General features: G+C 34.3%; 1 protein-coding gene across 2 annotated transcripts in view; it reads right to left on the bottom strand.

The window, feature by feature from the left end:
* Positions 1–8436: 8436 nt before the first annotated feature.
* Positions 8437–26515, bottom strand: part of LOC118180464 (sulfotransferase 1B1-like) — a 144482-nt gene continuing 126403 nt past the window's right edge. For both annotated transcript variants that reach the window (XM_085815720.1, XM_035349555.2), the window contains exons 6-7: positions 23763–23946; positions 8437–10900 (exon numbers count right to left, since the gene is read on the bottom strand). In XM_085815720.1, the coding sequence (XP_085671846.1) occupies positions 10557–10900; positions 23763–23946 (528 nt within the window). In that variant the 3' untranslated portion in view covers positions 8437–10556. The remainder of the gene's footprint in view (positions 10901–23762; positions 23947–26515) is intronic.

Here is a 26515-nt window from a genome sequence, read left to right as displayed (position 1 = left end):
TCATCCTGACTGCATATACATCTGTTATAAATAAAACATTTACTGGTTTATCATATATTAAGTCTTTTATGACTGTTTCTGACTTAAAATGGACAGAAATCTAAATATTATATTAGTGCACAGTATTAATATTTGGATAATGTGTAATTTGTAATATTGCATATTTTTAAATGTTAACTCTTACTGCTCAATCATTATAAAACTATATTTTTTTGTAAAAATACATCTTTATGTATGAATACCAAGTTTTTAATACATTTTATAAATAGTATATAAAGTAATAAAAATGAATTATAATTAATCTATGTCCTAATGTACTTTATTCATAAAAGACATGTCTGGAGTTTTTAACTTAACTGTCTGCTTCAAATAGATTTCTAAACTGTCATTTCTAATGAAATTATAATTTTTGAAGGAAATTTCTTTCTGATAAGGATATTTGAATGAACTGTGTCTATTGAACAACTAATAATCCTAAAATCAACACATATTAAGTCACATTTTAAAAAATGTTTGAAAGTTTTAAAAGTGGATAATTTATACAAGATTTAGAAGTCTCATGATTTTTCATGCTTAATGAATAGCTTAGAATATATACTACACAATAAAAAGATGACTTACGAATATTTTGAAGAAGCTGTACTTTTGACATTTTTTTACCCTAGAATTTTGCATACTAATTTGTCTATGAAGGGAGTATAGGAGAACTTTGGAAGACTTAGAGGCCTACATAATATCCAATTCAGGAAATTTTATGTACAATGTTGCAACGAGTAGCTTCCAGCATACACTGCCACATCCAGCAGCATCAAAAACATAAATTTTCAAATTATATATTTCATCTTTTTGTTAATTTTTTAATTATACAAATGGAATACATTATCAAGCTGTAAAGCCTGTGAGTTAGAACCTCCTGATTCGGATATTCTTAAATTTATGTCAGGGATTTAATTTTAGAAAACCACTGTTATTAGACAAATGGTTTGGGAAACTGGCTGCTTGCTATTTTCTACTGGATATATCTGACAACTTAATTATTCCACAAAATGTGCATGCCGCTGCATGGACAACACATCCAGGAATATCTGTTATATTGTAACACTAATAAAGAAGACTTCTCTAATAAAACAGAAAACTGCAGAATGCACAGTAACAACTAAGCGAATTAAAAGGAGCTACTCCATCACAACATTGTCTACCTAAAGTAGTACAAATAGTTTACTTTAAAGTAAAGCATATCTTATGCTTAAAAATTGTGTTTAACCGGAATGGTATTATATAGCTTCGCAGTCACCTCTTATGTATTCCTTCTGCAAAAATTTCAAGAGCATTTCCATGAAGAGTCCTGAAACATCTATAACAGAGATTCTCAACCAGGGGAAATTTACTTCATAGTTCAGTGGGCCTTTTATTTACCTGTTAAGTACTTAGTTTTAGTTTATGAATATAAAAAATTATTTTTATTCACGTTTTGGTATTTATCAATATTTTCTGTACTTTTTCATGATTTTAAATTATAAAACACATTTAAAAGTACCGTAATTTCGGTTAGATAAGCCGCGGCTTATACGTGTTTAAAAGTTGAAAATTTAGATCTGTGGCGTATCTGAGGAAATTTTATTTTTCCTCTGTTCTTAAAACTTTGCTAGTTCAGATCGTAAGCTATGCACAATCGAAACGATAAGAATTCGCTGCAATATTCTAACCTCAGATTGCGCTAAGGCAGCGCAATAAGTTCAAACTCGCCTAACTAAGACAGGTGGCGCTCTCTATAAATACACCGTAATGCATGTACTTTCAGCTAAACTCCATGGTTTTGCCCGCGTTTTTCCTATTGACTTTTTGTTTTAATGGAAACAGTTACGTTTACTTGCCAAGTGCTGTATTCATTCTTACACGTTTTTACTTCTTTGTAGCTTGCTTTTTGCTTGTCTTATCATTCGCGCATTAAAAATATTATTATTATTATTATGGCTCCTACTTGAAGCAAAACTTATACAGCTGCTTTTAAGCTTTCGGCAATGAAGAAAGCGATCAAAATTGGAAATCGCGCTGCGGCTAAAGAATTTCAAGTTGACAAGCGATGCATTCGGCAGTGGAAGTCCGAACAAGAAGTATTAGAGAAAATTATCTGTCAGGACCAAAACAGCAGTTGGATAAAAGCTTCCTGTGGACTGCCTTGAAAAAAAAAAAGACAGCTTTTTTGGAGTACACATCTAAGAAAATTAAAGAACAAAATTTGAAAAGAGGGCAAATAATTAATATGGATGAAGTGCCCATTACTTTTGACTGTCCTCTGAGCAGAACTCTTCATTCCATGGGTGAAAAAATTATTTCAGTGTTAACAACCGAGAATGAAAAAACTTCTTTTTCTTTTACTTATGTTTTGCGTTGTGCCGCCAATGGAGAGAAGTTAACCCCCTTTGATAATTTTCAAAAGAAAAACAATTCCGAAAGGAAATTTCTCTAAAGAAGTTATTATTTGCCCCAACGAGAAAGGATGGATGTGCGAAGAAGTGTTGTTGTTTTAGCTGAGAGAAATTTATCGGAAAAGGAAAGGTGCTGTTTTCTAACCCCGAGGACTAATTTTTCTGGATTCAATGCGATCTCATTTAGCGGATAAGGTAAGATCTGAAACAAAAAAACTTAGCACCGTTGTCTCAGTGGTACCAGGTGGGCTTACAAAAATTTTACAGCCGCTGGATCTGATTATCAATAGAATTTTCAAGCATGAACTACGAAAGTGGGAGGAATGGATGCAAAGCGAACTCCATTCCTTCACAAATTCCGGACGGATGAGAAGAGCTGCGATACTGCGATATACTGTATTGTACTGGGTTTCTATTGTCGGAGCAATACTTCCCAGTCATGCAAGGAGTTCCATGCGGAGCCTGGTAATAGAAAATTCCTTATTGAGTTTCCTCTGAGGGGAGAAATAACAAGGAGAAAAGGGGATTACGGCGCAATATTTCGCCTGGACTCAGGAGCTGACGCGAGCTATTTGCAACACTGGTCCGACCAAGAACATATCCAAAGTAATTACTCCAAAGATGCTCGTAGCCTGCTGGCACTTCACTGTGATTGGTCGAAATCTAGATTGGAATCCTTGTCAGAAGAGATGGATCAGCAAATCGTCCTAGCTCAGAATATACTCAAAGTTAGCTGTACTGTTGGTCTTTACTTTCTTGAAAAAGTTTCCATTTATCTTGGATAAGTAGTCTTTGATATAATCAATATGAAGGTCGCGATGTAAATCTTCATTTCTAATATAGTATGGGGCGTTCGTGATGGTTCTCAGGATCTTATTTTGCAGAACTTGAAGCCGGTGAATTTCACTTGCCTTAGCACTTGCCCAGGCCGGGGAGGCATATGTGGTAACAGGCCTGACAATTGCAGTGTAAAGCCTTCTTTTGCGTGCAAGGTTTAATCCTTAGAAAGTAGTGGGTAAAGCTTTTTCACAATGCCGTACGCTTTTCCACACACACTGTTTATATGTGCATTCCAGGTAAACGATCGATTTAAAATGACTCCTAGGTATTTTGCCATACTTACAGAAGGGACTGTTTTCCCGAAGAGAGTAGTAACATTACAGGTGAGGGGGTCTGCGATCTTGAATTTTCTGATAACTAAAACTTTTGACTTCTCCACGTTGATCTGAATTTTCCATCTTTGACACCGTGCTTCAATATTAGGAATAATCTGCTGAATCTTTTCCGAAGCGTGGTTTGGTCGTCTGGACTTCGCGATGATGGCGGTGTCATCCGCGTAGCATGCTAACGTAATATTAGGGTCTTGACTGAATTTTAGAAGTTATTTACGTATAAAATATTGGTCCAAGGACACTTCCTTGTAAATTCATGCGTAAATTTCATGTGGGTTTGAACTGGATTCTCCTTGCCGCACTGAAAACGTTCGGGAGTTCAAAAATGACCTGAGGATGAGAATAATTTCCCTAGGAAAATTCAAATTGATGAGCTTAAAAATAAATCCTCTATGCCAGACGCGGTCAAATGCTTTTGCCACGTCTAGCATGAAGATAGCTGCACTATTTTTGTTATGTAAAGCCGCTCCAATATATTCAGTGATTCTGACTAACTGATGAGAAGTGGATAGTCCTCTTCTAAAGCCATGTTGTTCATCCGCCAGACTATCGAGAAAAGGTTTAATTCTATTGTAAATGATTCTTTCAAGAATTTTTCCCAGTGTCGACAAGAGGCTAATTGGTCTGTAACTGGCCGGTTCATCAAGAGGCTTGCCTGGTTTTTGTATCAGAAAAATGCTTGCATGCTTCCACGGGGTTGGAAAATACGAATGCGTTGAACAAGCATTGCAGATGCTAGTCAGCTTGTAATTAGACAGTGGGGCAGGTTCTTCATCATTCTGTTCGTAATTTTATCACTTTCAGGCGCCTTTTTTGGGTTTGTGTGCTTGATGATATCTTTTATTTCTAAAGGAGTAGTGAGCCTAATCGTGTTGTTCAGTGTGCTAATCTCAAGCCATTCTTGAACAAAGTTGTCATTATCAGAGCCATTATTATTCGGAATTACATTCGGTGTGAACTGCTCGCTTAGATGCTTTGCGAAAGTGTCCTCTTTTTCCTGATCGGTATATGCAAAACCGTGTGTAGTTTTGATTGGCTGAGAATGGTGATAAACTCTTTTCAGGTTCCGAGCGAAGTTCCAGAATGAACCGTCATCCAGATTTAAGTTATCTATTTTGTAACTCCATACTTCGTTTCGGTGTTCGCTGATGAGAGCTTTAATATGCTTTGTGAGTCTATTTATGTCCGTCTTAATAGCCGGATTTCAATCCTTACTGTTCTGTTTGCGAAGTCTGTTCCATTGAGTAATAACCGCTCTGATAAGTGCAGGAAATATGACGTCCAGATAATTGTTCACCATTCCTGTAGTTGCATTTTGTAGGAACTCCTGAAGTTTATTGGTAAAAATGTTTACTGCAGCGTCAATGCAGTGCCTAAACTGAATTTCGATGTACTAGCGATATTGTGAAATAGGTTCCAGTTCACTATTTTCTTTAGAGTTGGATTTGTCTTGGGAGCTCCACCTATTCTAGCTACAACAGGAACGTGATCTGATGGAAGATCAGTAAGCACCTGAAGTGAAATAGGGATGTTATCCGTTGAGAGGAAAAAGTCCAGAATATCGTGACGCCGGCCTGGGATGCTTGGGCAGTAAGTAGCTTCTTCAGGGATAAATAAATAAACTGGTTGATTATACACATAGTTATGAATTACCTTGCCATATCTGTTTGTACTGTGACAGCCCCAGTCAACATGTTTCGAGTTCCAATCACCCCCGATTATACAGGGTTCATGGCTGAGAAGCAATTCATCAAGGATATTATCCGTCAATTGATTGTCTGGAGGGTTATATATTGCACAAAAGTTAATTTTTCCAAGCCTGGGAAGCTTTACTTGAACCTTCACCATTCCAAACGCCTTAGAGTTGTCTGTTTTAATCAAACAGGCCTCGTACGACCTTTTCACGTAAATGATAACGCCACCGACCCGGTGGCGCCATCTGTCGCATCTAAAGGACATAAAGTTTGTCATTCGAACATTTTTACTCTGAATAGCATGAGTTTCCGTGATTAAACATATATCCACATCCTCTCTTCTGACAAAGTCCTGGAATTCATGAAGTTTCGTTGTTAAATTTTGTGCATTCCACAGCATGATTTTGACCGGTGTACATGAGTTGCGAGAAAATTTATTCATTTTGGCTGGATTGAGGCCTGACTACATTTTCAACCAATTTAGTTGGTTGTAAGTCCTTAAGCATATTTAGAGCAGCGGTGAGCTTAGTAATCATTTCTTTGGCTTCCGTGAGTTTTTGATTAAGTTCCGAAATTTCCGCGGAATTTCTGGAAATTTGCATCTCGGAGCTGTTAGTTATAACCCGCTCTGAGTAAATTATGTTATTTTGCGGCTTAGATTTAGGAAAGGCACTGCAAGCTCTATAGCTTGCGACGTGATCTAGTCCACAATTTGCGCAAGTGGGGGATGCGTCTCTGGGTTTTGTGCATTCCCTGGATTCATGGCCGGCACCACATTTCACACAGCGAGGCGGGAGTTTGCATGTACTTTGTGCATGATAAAAACCCTGGCAGCGATAGCACTGCGTAGGGCCACTTCTTCCTTTGTATGTCTCAACACTCACTCTGAGACTCATTAAATATTCAAGCTGATGAATTGTCCTGCTTTTGTCGTTACGAGGGAAAAAGACCAAGTACAAGGGCATTTTAACTATGTCTGGGCCTCGTCGTGTGAGTTGTATCACGTTTTCAACTTGATATCCAAGCTCAGTAAGAGCTTCTCCTACGTCAACCGGCGGAGTGTAGGAAGGTATGCTTCTTACTACCACTTTAATCTTTTTCTCGTCTGGTAAGACATGCGTGTAGTATTTTATTTCTTTCCTGTTGAAGAGAGCAGTAATTTGTCTGTGGGAATCAGCCGTGGAGTCTTTTATGTGAAACTGATAATCCTCCTTCATGCGTGCATTATAATCCTGGCATTTATGGTCGTCTAACAGCTTAATTAGCTGCTTCCATGTGATATCAGCATCTTTCACCGTAATCGGCGGGTTTTTAGCTTTACGTTGGGGATATTGGAGTCCATCTGTAAGATCATCCTGTGAAGCTTCTGTATTGGTCGGTTGAACGGTGACTTTGTTGGGGCTCTCCTAATTGGCCGGCGCGGTCGTGGCGTTCTGCGTCGTGACGGGCTTGGGAGCAGGAATGCTTACCTGTAAATTACACTTGGCTTGTGCTCCAAATGAAATTACCTCTTTAGCCAATTCCGAAAGTTTATGCTTGATTTTTTTTTTTTTTTTTTTTTTTTTTTTTTTTTTTTTTTTTTTTTCCTTCTGCTTTTTATTAGGTTGAGGAATCACTGAAGATGATTCAGCTTCCGGTTCGTGATTATCGTCGCTTTCGTCGTGGAGGACAGAATATATGTTGTTCTGAAATTCGGCTTTAGGTAATTTAGGTTCCGTATCGCCGGTGATGGGGCTGCACGGCCTTTTATTTCTGACTTGTTGAAACTCCATATCTTCCGGTCCTTGTTCCTCTGAATGCGGCTTCGGGATATCCTGAAAATTCAAGCCTGGACACAGGGGTTGAAAGTCAGTCCCGTCATCCATCAGAAAGAACATAATCGTGGTCAGGAACTTTAGCATAAGCGCTTCATCAGGGTTTAAGGTAGAAGTTTTCTTGAGTTCTCCGAGCCTGGCGAATTCTTTAAACATTTGCAGCAGAAAAGCCATCTTGGTTCACACTTGTAAATTATCGAAGTCGCGAAAAATAAAATTAAAATCAGTACAAATGCACTAAGGCCGTTTTACAACACGGTCGGTCACTGAAGACCTATGTGAAAACCTTCTATGTGCTAACACTAGTACTGAACAGAAATGCAATCAGAACGTAGCACAGAGCGAGGGAAACTACGCACCTTCACGCTCTGAGTCTCAGGTCCGAATGACTGAGTGTCTCTTCGGTCTAACAGATAGAAATGAGAAAAGCTTCGTATGAGAGCCTGCTTTTATGGATCGATAAAGCATTGGCAAGCACTCCGAGCTAATAAGATTGTGTTAGCTTTCATTCAATCGGAAATCATCGAAAAAGAAAAGGAAAGTGAAGATAGTGACGTTGAAAGAAGTGGATTTAGAACAGAATGATGAAATTGACCTAAAATCAGAATTAAATAAATTGGTTAAATTTATTTAATTCTGACATCGGTGAGTCGAATTTTGAAGGTTTCGTATAAATAAATGTAGTTTAGTTTAATTTAAAAATTCTGTTTATTTAATTTATGTATTTTTTTCATAATATGGTAATTTATGGTGATAAATGATAAATGAAGTTTACCGAACCTGTAAAAATATCTATTAGAAATTATCAGAGTTCGTTTTCGGCAAGTTCAAGGTAAGATGTTTCTTCCTTATTTATTTATATATTACTGATTATATTTATGTCGTAAATGTTATAAAATGTTATCGATGATGATTACATCAATATGAGAGGGAATTATTGAGTAAATGAATATCAAGGGCCATGTTTCGGAATGCTTTACTGCGGCGTATACGGCGGTGCGGCTTATCCAATGAACTTTCATTTTTTTTAGTCAATTATCATGCGTGTGGCGTAGGTGCCAGTACGGCTTACCCACCCAAAATTACGGTAACCTAAAATGAAATTAATATATATATATTTGTTGATGATCATCTAGCAGTGGTGAAAGGGGTGCATGGGGGGAAAAGTTGAGTTCCACTGATTTTTTGGCTTCCTAATATTCTCCCCCCCCCCAAAAAAAAAGTCTTTTAACAACACTACAAATAATGATAACACTAAAAAATATTTTCAAAGTTTTTTTTTTTGAGGGGGGCTAATGTGTATTAAACCATGCAGATCTAAACAAAATGAAGTAACATATAAATATTTATTTATAGTCATAAAAGTATAAAGTTTTTTATATAAAAAATATTATATACAGAATCTTATTTCACTCAAAAATATATGTACAATTGTATAAAAATAATATATCTCATTATAATATACAAATAATGTATCTGTTTATACTTTACATCTGGAATTAATTTTCACTAGAAGGAAATATTATTGTTCATTCTATTGAAAGGTATTTCCTTGTAGGCAAAGCTCATAACTAATCCATATACTTAGTGTTCTGCATTTGATCTAATTATTGTTCTTTACAGGTAACCCATCTTGCTTGCTATTTTTAGTCTAAAGGGGCAGTTTGCCCAGAGGGACTATTAATTTCGTTTTGGCATTTTGCGTTGAAATGTCGGTTCACTTTTCAAATCGTTGTCACCAAATATTAGAGCACTGCATTATGTTTAAAGAAAGTAATTAATGAAAAATCTGCATAAATGTATGCATGTTACTCACACAGAGCCATCAAATTTTGAATAATTGAAGTTTCCACCCAAATATGGTCATCTGGAAGCCTGAATTTCAAATTTGTTTTATTACCTATTTCATATTTTGTAAAGCATTTATGAGTTTTGTGCGAAGAACATGATATTTAATAAATAAAGTAACACACAAAACCTTAAAAAACGCCCCTTTGGGTGTAATGTAAAATCTGAAAGCTTTCAGATTTCTTTCTTTCTTTTTTAATTCTTTTTTATTTTTATTTTTTTAATGTTTATTTTCAAGCAAAATGTGCATGCTAAGTCTGCTAGATGCTAAAAAAGTAAAAACTATATATCTGTAAATATCTATTTTTTTTATTGCAGCATTCTCCAATATAAGGTAGGAAACTTTATGAAAGTAGTTTCAGTATTAGAGACAGAACAGTTCTCTAAAAATGAAATCTGACTTTTTATTTTGTTTTCGTAGAGTGAAAACTCCAGTTAGTAAAAGTATTGATTAGCTCTTTTATGTTAAAATGTTCCATTACTGGCGAAATTTGCAGATATTTAAAGAACATTGTAACTTAAACCATATCACTATGTCTGTAATTAAAAATTACATTCAAGTAAATTTTTAAACTAAAAAATGCTGATTTTAACAATTTCCAACTGATGTGCTGTGTATGAATTGTTTTTAATTTGAATGTGCATTTTAAAAATTTATTTCTCCTTTCTATATATTTACATAAATCAATAGTTTGTAGAATAAAAACACTGACATCCAAACACAGAAAAGAACTTGTTCATCTTGAAGAAGATTTACATGTCAGTTTGTCTACCACATATAAAGTTGCCAAATGTACTAATTAAATCAATAGAGTTCTGAATTTAAATGTTTTCCTCTAATTTCAAATATGTACTGAATTTTAAAATTGTATTTATTTAAAATAATCATGACAATGCGCCTTCCTGCAGGGAATATGTAATCTTTCTGGAATCTTCAGGCGATATTTTCTGCCATTGTTTTATAAATGTATATAAAATGTTTCCTCAGATTATGAAGAATTGTAGAATAAAGACTTACAATTAAACTAAAGATGACTTTAAATGGCAGTTTCCTCAAAACTATGTTTCTGGAACAGCTCACCATTTTTTTTAATTTTATTTCACCATATTTGATAAGGATTTGTTTAAAAGATTCTTGTTATGAAGCTAGCAATAATCTTCTGGATTATGAAGTTATTTGTACTTTCACTTGGGAACTTTGCTAGTCTTGTTATTAAGCCATCCATACGACCTCAAATTAGATGACTATTAAAATTTCGTACTTAAATTAATAGGCATACCATATAAGTATGTATTTAATATTGCAGTTACTAATGTTATATACCTTTATAAATATTACATAAATTTTTCAATTGCTAAATATTTTATTGGAACATAGGTTCCCCCTTAGTTATCCAGATAGAAAGAGTTTAATTATCTAGGTTTCAATATTTAAGGATACACAGCTTGTAGTAATGTTTCTTGAATACCTGATGTAGAAAGAGTTTGCTTCTCAAAACTAAATTCTATTAGCTTAAAAAATGGTTTTTGTTTTCTAAAATGCATTTATATATATGTATATATTGTATGAAAGAAAAGTTTTCTTTCCTGCAAAATATGTCATCCAACTGCATCTAGAGTTAGAGGATCAGGTAAAACATGCAAATGAACAGATGGCAGCCACGAAGATCTGTCAGGATAGCGAGGTTCATATTGGGAATAATGCAGTTCAATTTCTTCATCATGGTCTTCATCATCACTTTGAATTATATTTTCATTGTTTACATCTGTACTTCTCTGTGGATGGTTGAAAATAATTCTTCCTTCATTTATGAGCAGCTCTGCCGCTTCTTCTGGCTCAAAGACAAGTGGTAAGTCACTGTCAGACATACGACTGTGGCACATTTGGTTGAAAGCTTCAGACTGCTCTTTTGTGAAGTAATTCTTCCAGTCGCCAATTATACCTGCACCCAAAAAGCATTTTTCTATTTTAGGAAACAAATAACAATGATTTTAAATTAAAATACAGTTCGAATATGCTGATTTAATAAATCGTGGGTAACCACCAATAAAATTCCTCAAATCGAGATTATTCTACTTAGAAAACATTAAAAATAAACTTAATGAGTATGCAATGAAATACTAATTTCAAATATGTACATATTCAAATATGTACATAATTTCAAATATGTACAAATACTAACATACTGTAATTGCTTCGGATGAAATTCTCAATATACGCTTACAGTATATTTGATTTATATACTATGTTATAAATCAAATATAACCGTCCATATTTTTATCAACAATTTAACGTTAGAAACATTCTTTAACGGAATCCTTTAAAAGTTTTGAGTCGTGGCATTAATTACAGTGTTTCATAAAAAATGAATAACTCTTCTACATTTATTTCCTTTTGAATTGGCTTACTTTCTTTTCCAGGAAAAATTCTTAAAAAAAAATGGAAAAATCTAGAAATCTCTTACAAGTTGTCAAATTAGATTGAAAGTTTTTGTTTTTATTTGAAAAGTAGAAACAATTCGCTGTATAGGAAAAATAGTTAAATCCAGTTTTGATTGTGTAGTGAACTCCCAAATTAACTAGTGTCTTTTAAAGAAAAATGCGGAAGTATGGAAAAATTGCCACAAACCATTAATATAAAACTAAACTTCTATAGAAAATACACAAAGGAAAAAGAAAAATGCATTGGGTAATAACAGGGATAACATAACATCATAAAATTTGCCAGCTCTAATATACAACACTATGTATTTCGATTGAATGCAACCAGAATATATATACAAGAAACGTTCTAGTCGATTTCTTACCCAAATTAGAAGTTTGTGATTTGCCCAAGCTCTGTTTTTTCAGTAAATTTTTTCTTCCATTATTTGCCACCACCAGCAGCCGAGCGATAAGGTTGCTGAATACTAATAGTTTTTCCTATGTGTAACATGGGCAAAGGCCTGTTCCTCTTAGGAAGCCCTCCATGAAGGCATCCCTTCCCTTAGGCAGATAGCACTCAGGTGTTTTACCATAATGAAATAATCCCAAAAAATGTAATTCTCCCCGCTCCGCCTGTTAATTATAACATGGGTTATTCATCTTTCTCGGGTTTATTTGAAATTAACTGAGGACGTCTTCCTTAATATTATCTAGGTAAATTTTGTATTTAAGTCAATCTTAAAATTTTACAACACCGAGTTTTTGAATACGTTAAAAGTCACTTCATCGAAGTGGATGCTGTCTAGGTTACAACGCAATTTCCTTCACCCATATATGGATGAATGGTGTATTTATGTAATTAGATGGGAATTTTTGAATAATTCGAAAAAGGGTTTTTTTTAAACTGTGGGTGCAACACCAAATGGGGTTGCAAAGCGAAATGTTAGGATCGCGAAAATTTAATTCAGATCCATGAGTTTAAAGAAACATCTGCCGCAAACCTTTTACTTTCTTTAATATATTACATTTTCTGTACAGAGCAATTAGAAAATCATAATACTGGCGAAGTTGGGCTATAAATCATATTTGCATATTGAAAAATATTAACTGCATTATAACAGCAGTGTCGTACTGCAATTTCATGTAAGTTATTTTAAAATCAAAATCTGTCGCAACTGCGCAGTACTTAACGTGTTGTACCATACACGCATGCTGAGAATAAGGTCAGCGCTGCTTCGACTAGTGTAGTGATAATGCTTTTCCAATATAATTTCAGTTGCTTCATTGCAACAGGTGTCTATATGTATATATATATATATATATATTAATTAATCAAATTATTTTAATTAATATTTAATATAATAAACCGCGTATATATTATATATCGCAGTTCTTGCTATTTTTATTTTCTCATATAATTTGCAATAGCTTACTTTATTGTCAGTTAACAGTTTAATAGATTTCGGCTGAGTTAAAAGCTTTATTACGCATCAGAATGATAAATGACACCATCAAACGAAATTTCTCTAGTGTATACAATGTAATTGGAAATTAGATCAAGTTCTTTTCAATTTGCTTTTTATTCTATAGAAACTTTCAACTGTAAAAATTAAAACTAAATGATAGTCTTAATGAGAAAAAGATTAGGGAATCTATAATTGCCCGTATTTTTTTCCTCCTAATGAAAAGGAATCCCGTGTTTCATAATTCGTTGATTACTATTTTTATTGAACTTATTGAAAAAATAAACAATTTATAAAAATACCATTTATTTAACATTTTATGCTATGTTGAACAAACCTTACAAATAAAAAATTATTCGTCCATAAAACTAATAAACTGCTTTGTAAAAAGGAGTAGCGTTTTTCAATACCTTATTGAAATATCTTGATTATATATCATAAATATCAAGTCTGCTGTTATTATTCGTAATCAGAATCTTTCTCCTTTTTGGCTCTTAAATCATACAGTACTGTTGTTTTGGGTATAAAGATTAATGCATCTGACTTGACTATTTGTTCTGCATATTTTGAGCCCTGAACAATATTTTGACTCTAATATTTTTGTTTATATTTTTTCTAACTGCAGCATCTGAGTAATATTGCACGAGCTTCAAGCAGATGTAATCGTTTTCTTTATAGGTTTTTTTTTATTCATTATCTGTTCATATTATTATTATCTATGTTTTGTAACAGTTTATGTTTCAGAGAATGGCAATATACTATGTTGTTCTTCTTTTTAGAGAGTTAGTGTAACTTTTGTTTTCATCATTTGAGAGTATGAGTAAATGAATTATTTAATTATTGTAGAGTCATAAATAATTAAAGAGATATAGATAGTTATTTCCGAGTAATAAATAGTTCTTGAGGTAACAAATTTGGTGAGAATTTTTGAACATTTGGCGTCCGCTTGAAGGACTGCTATCTGTAAGTAGAATTCTTTCGTTTATTTATAATGGATGTTTTGAAGTGCAAACGATCTCAATTTAAGAGATTGTTTACAAAAGCTTTAAATGATTTTGAGAAGAATGAAAATGATTTATCTTTAGACGGAAAAATTTCGAAACTTAAATTAGTTGAGGACGAAGCGAAACCTATGATTGAAATAGGACAGACTTATACAGAAGAATTGATTAAAATTTAAAAAGATGAAACTGGGATAAATAACGAGTTTGATGAGTCGGAATGCTATATTGATAAGTGGAGAATGGTAGAAAGCAATTTAGTTTCGCTCCTAGCTGAAAAGGAAAACGGTTCTGTTGTTAATGAAAGCTTAACTCAATACGTTATCTTAAGCTTAAACTTCCGATTTTTGATGGGAATATTAAAAGCTGGTTAGGAGTTTGGGGCCAGTTTAAAAAGATCGATAATGATCCCAATTTAGATGATCATGATAAATTTGCATATTTAGTGCAGTCTATGGAAAAAGGGTCATCTGCTGAAGAGTTAATCAAAAGCCTTCCGCCCGGTGGTGAAAGTTATAGTAAAGCTTTGCAACAACTGCAATCGCTTTTTGGGAAAGAAGACCTTCTTTTACAAGTCTATATTAGAGACCCCAAGGGTATTCATAAGATGATGCTCCTTTGTCACACGATAAGCACAAACAGAAAAGGTTTTTGCTTCCAGGAAACTTCTGAAATTACAACTAATTACCTGTTATCTTCACCCCAGTTGGCAGATCATCTGTTAGTCATATGACAAACTGTGAGAATCTGAGAGTCTTTGAAGTCGGTACAAGATTAAAACTATCTGTCCAGCAACTTTTGCATCTGAAAGATGTAGCTTAACATAAGAATAAGAAAAAGAGCAAATATTTTCGCCATAGTCTTATTGATTAACATTTAAAGACAGAAAAAACAAGAATTATATTTCCTTAGGGGGATGCAATGGCACCTCCCTGCACTCTCTGACTACGTCCACGTTTTGTTCCACTCCCCATCCTTGCTAATAAAGGGCAATGCGAGGTAGTATGCAACAGCATAATGTGAGCTGCGATCGAGAGTTGCCACATTGGTTATCAAGGGCAAAACAAGAACATATACCATCGCCCAGTTTGGGGAAAATGACGAAAGACGTAACACGCGCAGCAGCAACCTAGCTCACAATGATGCAAAGCAACCAAATATACAAGACCACGCATTGGGAGCCGCAGCCCAGAAACAACGAAAACCCAGCAAATACCGGCCCATGACACTAGGCAGGATGGATTGCTTTTGGCCTGGCGGTAAGATGTCCTGCTTCCACGCGTCAGACCTTAGGTCTACATCCAAGATCATTTACCACCTTGAAGTGAAACTTGCGAAACCACACTTCTCATCCTTGCTCATAAACGACGCCACAAAACAACAGCAGTGAGCTAACGTGGAAGTCCGCTATTCAGATGACCTGGAGTGATAAAAAGACACACGTTCTCCCGTATAGGAGAAAATGAAGAACGAAGTCATATTCACGGTGTCCCACAATGCAACAAAGGATCCACCTAGGCACACAATGCAACGATCAACTCTCCGCCGGACTAGTGACACCACGGAATGATAGGCTACTACAGGCTGATCAGCGAATAAGCCCTGATTTCAAGATTAAATATTTCTACAACAAAGATCAATAGAATTATGCGGTAAACTGTACGTTTATTAGCAAAACTGTAAAAATGGTGTACAAAAGTTTATAAAATTTAGTTATGAAAATCGTTAGCAGATGGCGCTCTAATCGCAATGACTTATCAATAGCCTTTAAAATGTGCTTCGAAAATCGAAAGTGATCAGTACAACTGTTGGCAGAAAGAAAGTGAAATAATGTATTCCATTCAACAACGTGTATTTTGGTTCTGGAATTTCACCAATTAGAACACAGTCCTACGGCAACACGTCACAATTTTCAAAACCGATTCAATGTTCCACTTGGACCCGATGTGAAAACCATTCGCAAGTTCTTCGCGAAATTCGAATGGACTGGCAGCGTGGCTGATAATCGAAAGGGAAATGTTGGGCCTAAGCAAACTATAGTCACTCCTGAAAATGTAGCCAAAGTTTCTGGTTCTTGTTCAGCAAAATCCTAGGAAAAGCATCCGACGGATTGCATCAGAGACAGGTTTGAAGTACACGAGCACACAAAAAATATTTAAAAATAGCCTACGGCTGTTTCCATACAAAATCCAAAGTCATCAGGCCATAACCCATGAAAGCTGTGCAACAAAGGAGATTTTGGGGTACCAAAAATCCTCATTTCTGTGAAGAAAAAACATTGCATTCGCCTAAAGTTATGGCATGGGCTGCGGTATGCGCCAGAGGCATTATTGGACCCTTTTTCGTACGAGAAACGATAACTACTGAACGTTACGTTACAATTTTGGAACAATTTGTCAGCACTCAACTAGCGTTGGAGGATCGACCAGGTATCGACTGGTTCCTGCAAGATGGGGCTCGACCACATCGAACAAATAAAGTTTTTCCACTTTCTTCACGAATACTTAGGGAATAGAGTAATTGCATTAGATTATCCGCAATTTACTGACACAGGAATAGCTTGCCCTCCGTATTCTCCCGATCTGAGTCCTTGTGACTTCTTTCTGTGGTGCGCATTGAAAGACGCTGTCTATCGAAACAATCCTGTTACTCTAGATGAGCTTGAATCGTTGACTGGTGTTGCATGCATGTTACTAAATTGTCGCCGAAATGCACTATGTGCGACTCAACGTTTCCATTCTTAGGACATGTTTTGACAGCAAAGGCATGTTGCACCCATTCTACTATCCATGATTACTGAATGGCTAGAGGTTTTGGATATCGTCGTCTGAACCATTCAGGGCTACCAATTTCCAAAAATTGTTGGGATACAAGTCAAAATTTCTATTTCTTTTGAACGGCCCTCTACTTAGTAAATTACTTGGGCAAACCTAAAACTTTAATATCTTAATTTTATTTTTTGAAACGCGATTAAATTTCTAAAAATATTTTAAATTTCAGTCTTTTAATGCATCATGTAAACATGAAACTCCATTCCTTAATGTTCTACGACTGAAATTTGTTACGCGAAATAAAGAATTATTGTTCTAATGGAATACATTCGGTTACTTTCTTAAGAAATTGAGCAGATGGCATAAGCAGGTAGGAAGTTTATTTTGAGTTGAGTTTGACGATTGACTTTTGTTTTATCGTGCTGAAAAAATCCGAAGACTAAAGAAAATTGTGCAATTTTTAGTAAATTAGAGGAGTTAAACAGTAAAAGAAATAATATTCAAATTCCTTTAAATAAAACTGATATATGAAAGGGGGGACAATACTGCTGATGACGATTTGGAAGAGTTTAAAAATCAGTAGAGAAAGCTAATCAGATCTTTCAACTAAATTCTATACAGAAAAGCTTTATAAATAATTTAGAAATGCTTGAAGCTGAGGTTCTGATAAGTCAGGAATATCGCGAAATGGCTACGAATGCCATATCGAAAGCAAACGGATATTTTAAACGTAAACATTGAAACGAAAGTAAAATTGGTGCTTCTAGCGAATCCTTTAGATCTAGATCTTCTGAAGAAGTGATAAATAAAATATTAATTATCCTAATGTCAAACAACAGAAATTAAAAATAGAACATTTTGTGGACAAATATGAAAACTGTTTGAATTTTTAGGGCAAGATGCAATTCATAAAAATAAACAATTAACTAAATCTGCCAAATTTAACCATTTCAACCGTTCTTAAATATTTCCACATTAAAATATGTACAAGGATTAATATTGCAATGTAACTATAATTTAGCAACTGAGCTATTAAAAAACGATTTATAAAAATGAATTTATGTGCGCTATCATGTAAAGTAAACAAACGGTTAGACTTCTGTGAAATGATGTTCGAACTTAAAAGAACTCAGGATGTATATGATACAATTACTATTCAGATTTGAAGTCTCGAACAGTCGGAGTAGATATAATTACAGTGGAATTCTTTTCGCGATTTTAGTAAATTAATTCCTGAAGATATCATGTTTATAATCATTCTGCTAAGTACCGAAAAATCAATAAAATTAAAAAGATTCGTAGTACATTAAATGTTAGAATTCTAAACATTAACCAACAGCATTTGAATTAAGTACTACAAATAAAAATGCGTATACGTGTTGTTCTACAGATAAGTACTACATAAGATGGATAAATGTACTTCATTCGTAAGTGAACGGAAAGCTAATTTACTAAGTCTTGGTTTCTGCGTTTAATTGTTTGGAAATGTACCATGTTTTCAGATTTCGCCGCGATCGCATTTAATGTAAGAACTATGAACGAAAACATAGCCATTATATTTGCGGACAGGAAAACAATGACAAAAAGTTTATTGGGGAATGAAATATAAAACGTAAATATGAATGACATCAGCGATATAAATTACCATCAAAAACAATATCAAATTATTTCGTTTCCGCTGACTCAGCTAGAACAGGAAGTAAACATTAAATGTTTGTTCGATCTAGCACAAAAAACTTTTACTGATAAGCAATTACATTTGGAAGTGACAAGTCAGGAACGCTTAACTGTTTTTGATTCAAGAGAAAAGAAAAAAACTAATGAGTAATCGCCTAAAAGTAAAATAGAGGAGTGCTTATATTTTGAAAGGAATAATAATTTTGAAAGCTATGAACCATGTAACTCCATGTACTTCCACAGCGATAGTTAAAGGCCCTGGTAAAGAAATTAGAAAATATTGTAAAGAGAAAAATAAAAATGGCTCTTGAAAATCAGGTTCTGAAAATTTAACAATGTAATCTATTAATTGGTTTAGATAATTTTTTGATTATCCTTACTTAGAGAATAAAACGAATGTCAGGATCTTTAATGGAAATGGAAAGAAAATTGGGAAATATATATATATATTCAACGGATTTGACGCCTCAAACGCAGTGAAGATAAAGAAACGCAGGCTATTGCTTGAAACGGAAACATAGAAGATACCAGTAAATAAAAAAAAAAAAAAATATTGGGCTTAGAAAACTTGAGAATTGCGTGCAATGATGATTTAAAACGAGGTGTGAGGTGTTAAAAAGAACTGAAAATTCCATAAAAATGTTTAATAGTCCCTATCATGTCAATCCTCTGTGTAACAAAAACACTGAATCTTTATCCGATAATTATCGCCTATGCTGAAGTAAATTGTCTAAAACGTTTAAGAGAAATCCTTCTTAATGAGGAAATAATACCGAAGCATGTTGCAGGAGTAATAAACCGATAAAGTTGATTTAAAAGTGAATAAAAATGAAACTAAAATTTATTATATCTCTTATGAAGCAGTAATTTGTAAAGATAACTTAACCAAAAAATAAAGACTCTTTTTAATGCCTCATCTAGTGATGTTAATTTTGCTTCCCTTAATGACTATCTGAAGCTTTGTATGAACTTAATACTACATTTGCTAGTATTGCCTTAGTTTTGATTAAATTTGATTGAACAGAGTCTACTTGACAATTAATATTGAAGGTTCATTCCTGCAAATAGTATTAGCTCCAGAAGATGGAAATGCTGTCAGATTTCTAAGGAGTAAGGATGACACGACTATGGAACCAGAAGTTCTACGAATGACGCCGGTCAGTTTTGGACTAAGGTCGAATCCATTCTTGATACACAACATTGAAATACTGCATGAAACGTACGAAGAAATTTACCCAGCCGTGTTCCAAATTCTAAGTAATAATTTATATGTTAACTATTTTATCCATTATAATGTTCCTCACTACTTTGGCTATAATAAAATGCCGAGGAACCTACTGAACTAAGTAGCGATTTATCGCTGAGTTCAAGTAGACAACGTAGACACGAGGGGAAAGGTTAAAATACCCTTTTATTCATTCACAAAAATAACAGATGGCCCCTTCTCGGGCTTACAGGAAAGCCCGAGTCGAGCTTTTAATTCAGGATAAGAAAATAAGAAACTAAACTAATGTTAACTAAAATAGACTTAACCGAAGTTAGACACAAATATCTAAGACACCCGGCCCTTAAACTAGCCGGCGCATATCAGGAGGCATGTACAATACGGCCGAGCGCAACAGATTCAAGAATGAGATAGCCAGAAGGCAAACATGCGCCACTAAGCAGTCCTCTTTCGAAGTAAGTAGAACTCCCTTTAAATACTATTTCTACTCAATTGCATTCAAAGCGATTCTAAAAATTCATTCTGAAAGGGAGTCGTAAGTGGGAAGCAAGAATTGAAAGGAAACAGTTTCAAAATTAGAAAAAAAAAAAAAAACTGTTATAAAATTAAAATACACCTTACACCATAATTTGCAAGATGAATAATCTGCCTTTGCAGTACGTCGGTAGGTGAAATTTAGTATATTATCTAGGCTGAAACTTCTTTCAAACATCTAGATTAGTTCAGTAAATTCGAAATAATCTGGAACTTCTTAAAGCTATTAATTTATTCCTGGTCCCATTCCATAATTATTCGCTACTGGATCAAATGCAACTCTCGAAATTCGAAAGTGTTTGCAGAAAGTAGAGTTGAAGAAATAAAAACGCTTTCTAATTCCAAATTGTTTCGAATAGTAGAATCACTGTTCCGAAAAAGAAGAACCTTCGGATTTGCTGTCTAAAAGAAACAACTTAACTGCTCTGAAGGACAAAGAACTATGGTGAACAGTCCGTCCTGAACAAGAAAAGAAGACCACTGGCCGCGACCGAATCATGAACTTACCTGAATCTGAATTTAAAGTAGATAAATCCATTACTTTAATTTTAGGTAGACTCAGAAACTCTTTTGAAATTCAGAAATTCAGCAAACTCTTTTGAAATTCAGAAAGATATGACTAATCACAGTTTGCATTCAGAGATTTATTAATAATATGCAGAATCCACACAACAGGAAGAATGGCTGCTTAACTGCAGAATTTCAGCTGGCTGATCAGTACTGGATTATAAGTACACAGAATGGAGTACTTTCGTCAAAAAAAATTGCTTTTAAATAAAGGAAAATCCCTGCCAAAAATTCTGTCATTGTGACTTTTTTTAACCCTATTTCAAATAAAAGGGGAATAATATTAATAGTAGGATGTCTTCAGCTTGCTTTCTTGTCACATGTCTGATTTTATTATTAAGGACTGCGATGAAAGAGTAAAGCATGGAGATGTAGCACAAACCCTAAGCGTATCTAAGGGAAAAGACATGGATTTTAAAAAGCGAAAAAAAGGATTAAGAGTGTTATCATTTTATGCCAAAATTTTGTGCAAAGCCAGTGCCTCAGATCCTTGCACCACTCCCAGCTGACAGAATATCAAAAGCCCTATAACTTTCAAAAGTTTATGCTAGATTATTTAGAACCGTTATACATTAAACATCAAAACACCACGAGGAAGCCTTAAATACTGCTCTTCATTTGTGCCGCAATCTGAGCGATACATTTGAAATTGGCACTTAACTTGATACCTTTGATATTTCTACAAGCCTTTCAAAACTGTCTCGGATGGAGAGGCGTTTGCAGCACAAATACTGTGATACTACGATGACATTCCACAAGGCAAACTGAGAACTGAATCTTCTGTAGAAAATCAATAGAGTTGGAGAGGTACAAAATTTCTTTGGGAAGTTATTTACCAAATGGTAATTTATTGTCTAAACGGCTGCCTGGTGGAGTGGGTTTTGGGAATGCTTAGTGAGATAACTTAAGATGCCTCTTAGAATTTTAGGAAGAACACAAGTTTCATTTCAAGACCTGAAAGTTATATTGATCGAGAAGCAATTATCAACTCACTTATGTTTTCAGTGATCCAGACGAGCAAAGACATCAACCACTTCATAATATCCTGATCGGACGGGATTACTGTTTCTTCCTCAATCAAATGAAGAGATTCTTTCCTCTGAGTCTCAAACTTTTGAAAATGAGAAGACACGAAGATTATTTACATAATCGAATTTGGAAAATATGGAAATCATCCTATCCTTTTGAACTTAGCTCATCAATTCCGACCAGTCAATCGGCAAACTAAACTTGGAGAACATCGTGATTTTGATAAGCGATGACAATTAACCTTAGACTTTCAAGGCGAATGGGCATTGTGATAGAAACATATCCCAGATGTGATGGCTATATCCATGCAAGCACTGTGAGACTCCCGAATTAAACTCTCTTTAGAAGACCTGTGCAACTGCTATGTCCTGTGGAATTCTCAACCAGAACTTGAGAAGGTTTTGGTCTCCTGATGAATTTTCAGCCTTAAAAGATTTTGAGAACTCTAGACCTGTAGATGGCGCTTACGCCACAATTGTTTTTCTTTTGAGATGTAGTTTGTAAGCATAGTGTGTGTCGTCGTAAAAAACAAATCCATTTATTGTGCCAAATAAAGGATTATTATCCAAATGTAAGTAATTCAAGTGCTTTCTTAAGAGACTCAGTGAATGACAGAACTAGATAGAAACTGTCAGTTCATTTTGAACTGAATTTAAAGATTAACTTATATTTTAATGCTGATGAACATGGAGTTCTGTTTCAAATAAAGATCTCAGCCCAGTTATCACAACATTACAAAATCAGTCCAGTCACTGGACGTCTCACTCTTACTTTGAAAAAGAAAAATCTACTGCATTTCTCTTTGGAAGAAAGCATCATTATGAAATTCCCAGCCTTCTCATGTAAGGCATGGAAGAAAATTCCCACGCTGAGATTCAATCGCTCCTACATGCCATGCTAGATGCTAGATTTGCATTCGTTCTGCACATTAACAAGCCGTATTTCTTCGATTTTAGGACACACCCTTTTATGTTAGCCCAACGAACAGACAAGGGCAAAAGACACTCAAGTTGTTAAAAAAATGACTAATAGATTTAATTGCTCGAAACATATTTCTTTCCATAGACAATAAACTACTTTTTAACAAAATCATTATGCGACCAATATTAAACTAGTCACATGACGCATATGCATTTGTATGTCATTCAACAATCATTTAAAATTCAACAATAAAAAAGTAAATAAATAAAAAAACCTGCAGCAAAGCATAATGTTAAGATAAATCGCCGATGCTTATAAAAACAGCATAATACCTAAGAATTTTGGCATCACAAGTATTAAATCCAAGTCCTTCTTTATTGCAGTGGCTTGTGTGTCCGAAAAAGAAGCATGATAAATGATTACAATAATTTGTATACTGTAACGGTAGCTCTGCGTACCCTTCAGCTAAGGTGTTTAAAGGTTCTTGCAACGCCAGATTTTTGAAAGGATGATAACTCTCGAGCTCCCTCAGCTCACTAAGTATGAAAAATTTGCAAAGCGAAACACACAACCATTCCGTCGGACTGACCTGCACCCAGCCATTTAATCATATTCAATAAGTATAAACATTCTTACGACAGTGAGCTGCAACATGCCACTTCTTGTTTAAGGCTTCAATGGGCCTTGAATGGAGAATTATCTAAGAAACGTTATGTAGGCATTTATATTATACAGAGAGAAACATGGAAACTTCATGTAACTATTCCGTTTGCTGGTAACTAAACCTAGGGCAAATGCTCGGGGTCATAAATCCATTCATCAAATTAGTGGACGTAAATGCTACGAAATCAAATATCACAGTCAAATAAATTCCATATAAAAGGCCTGTGATATTTTTTTCTCAAGTTCTGGTCATATATTATGATGTTATGTGTTCTATCCAAGCTAATTGAGAGATCTACCTTTTTGCACATGCACGTGTTACACAGGAAACGTCAGCATATTCATCTGAAGATAAGCATGAAAATTTATGAGTATGCATGCCTTTATCCTAGCGTTATGTCGCTATAATTATTAAAATATGTAATAATTTTTTCTAATTTTAAAATGCTGCAAATATTAAGATGCTTTATTTTCTAAACTTTTAAGGTATTAGATTATTCTAATTCTAGTAATTGTTTTAAAAAGAATACCTTTTCTCATAAATTTTGACTTGGACATGTCAAAAAGATCTGGAATGGGCACAACTTCTCTGTTAACCATGTTGTTTGTCTTCATTCTTTCGAACGTGCAGTGTTCGACAATGGCATCTATAACCTCGTCTTCTAAGGATTGTTCCAGAAACTCACAAAGTCTATGAACCATGCCTTTGAGGTCCTGACAGTAACAAAATAGGGTATTGATTAGCCTTGTGAAATTATATTGGTTTTAATCATAAATTTTCACATAATATTATTTCTAGAATATTAAATTCCTATGCAAAATTAAAGGATAACTTTGAAAATGATACGTAACGCGCATTACCGATTAAAGATTCTGTAAAAGTAAATGTAGGAGTTGAATTGAATTTAATATTGCTAAAATATGTTCCTGCGTCTGAATTAACTCAGAAATAGCACAAATGTGGAATAGGTGAGACAATGCTGAACGAATGAGTATTAAAATAAAATTATTACAGTCTAGATTTAAATAAGTTTATGATTTAATGAGAACTTACATCTTATTAAGAGGATTCATTGACGGCATTTAGGAAGCGTTTATGGTATAATGATAATTGAAGCGTTTATGGTATAATGATAATTGAAGCGTTTATGGTATAATGATAATTGTTATGGTGAGTTACAATAAGTATATAGTGCGCAAATTAATTGGGCCAAAGCGAGTTTTTCACAGAATTTTAAATTGGTTGCAAGCTGGGGTCAGTAGGTCCATCAAAGCAGTTTCATTTGCTTTAATGTTGTCTGGATGTTTGCTTTCGACTACTTGGAACTAAATTTAGATAATAAATTAGGATTATTGCACCATTAAGTATTTCTGTTAATAAGAGGAAGTTACTTTTGTACACTTTCTAAATACGTTTTGCATTCGTTCATTTTAGTGTATTAAAAATGGATATAAAGCCTAGAAATATTGCAAAGATTATGGCACTGAACAAGTCACACATCCGTAACTGTAAGAAATATTGCTTTGGCAGTTGTTGATGGAAAAGTGAGTATTTCTCGAATTCTGAGGAGACACGTTGAAATTGGACCATTTTCTCCAGAAATGAAGGGCAAATGTGGAAGGAAATGAAAAACAATTCCAAAATCTGATCTATTCGTTGTCCAAAATAACATCATAATCGAATAAAAACTAGCCACTTTAAAAGAGATCTATTTTCTATTGGTATTCATACTCATTCTTCAAAGGTACGGCTGGTCGGAATGTGAGAAAGCCAATTATAAGTATTATAGTGACATTAGGTTATTTCGAAGCAGAGAAATGAAAAATGAGCAATGCTGTCGCCGAGACGTGAACCTCTGACCCCTCGAATACGCACCGAGCGTGCTGACCATTACACCACAAAGGCATGCTAAGAAGGCAGGAGAAATGCCTTATATTATAAAACAACAACGTTTGACATCAAATAAAATAAAATTGATTGTTGTTGAGTATCTTCGGCCATAAATTACGGGACAAAAAGCATGTTGTGCAATGAGACTCATTTATTTGCTCATGGTTATACATCTAACGTTGCTAGACGAAGCAAAGGTGAATCAATAAAATCTCAACATATCCAACAAACCCTAATGGTAAAAACAAATGGTTTGGGGTTTTCACTGCAGATGACACTGGAAGTCACTGTTGACTGAATGAGGAATTCAACGAAGTGTAGAGAAATTTAAAATGTAGGATTGTGCCATTCTGGAAAACCTTTTCAGGGATACTTGAGCATGACTTGGTTCAAAGGCTAGTTCGAAATCTGTCAGATAGTTCGTGCTGGAAAATATAGTTATTGTGCTGGACTGTTCTGGAAATTCATTCGACTTACCCATCAACACATCAAAACCTCATGGCACATTCTCAAGCAAAATGAATTGTACGACAAAAGAGCGCATTGTTAAGAATGCAATAAAATGTGTTGGCAAAATAAAGAATAAGAATTATATGCTCGGGACTAGTAAAGTTTGTGCCCAAGCGTTTAAGTAAGGACTAGTAAAAGTTTGTGTCCAAGTTAAGTTTCTTTAAGTCATTTCTGCTAAAGGAGGACATATTTCTTATAAATTTTATTATTATCACAATATATGAAGGCATGTACACTGCTCAAAAAAAAAAAAAAAAAAAAAAAAAAAAGGACGGTGCTATATCTCCTGTTCTACTGGGCCGATTGACAAAATTCAAATTGCGTTCTTCAGGTCTCGAAAGCGCGACTTAAGATATATATTAGATTTATATATATCACTATTCTAACATAGGTATTTTGACCCAAAATCGGACTTTTTCTGAAATAACATACCAATTTTTTTTTACATATTTCGATTCTACAACTCAAATTACGCCTAAAAATGAAATTTTGTAAAATTTGGAGCGAAATTTACGGAGAAATTCACAAATTTCTGTTGGCCCATTTTTTTTTCAGTTTGCTCCAAGAATAGTTAACTTGGCGAACTTCTTAATATATGGCAATCTAGTTTCCTTTCCCGTGAGAGGAAAAAAAGTCACCATCGTTCCTTTTCTCAAAATAATATTCTTTATATTATATTTTTAATTATAACTGTTATTATTTTAAGTAATTTTTTTTCTATTTCGAATTTCATTTTAATTGTTTAAGTTGCATAATTTTTTTTTTTTTTTTCGAATAACTGTTTTAAAAATTTGTATTTACCTATTCGAACTGCGTAAATAAAGGTGCAGCGCTTATTTTTTTTTTCAAACAGTTTTCTTTATATATATTTTTTATCATAGT

Source organism: Stegodyphus dumicola, chromosome 4, assembly GCF_044657685.1.
Source record: "Stegodyphus dumicola isolate Sdum_Otavi_A_Nest chromosome 4, ASM4465768v1".
Classification (NCBI taxonomy): Eukaryota; Metazoa; Arthropoda; class Arachnida; order Araneae; family Eresidae; genus Stegodyphus; species Stegodyphus dumicola.
The sequence above is the reverse complement of the archived record's forward strand: the minus strand, read 5'-3'. Positions and strand labels throughout refer to the sequence as shown.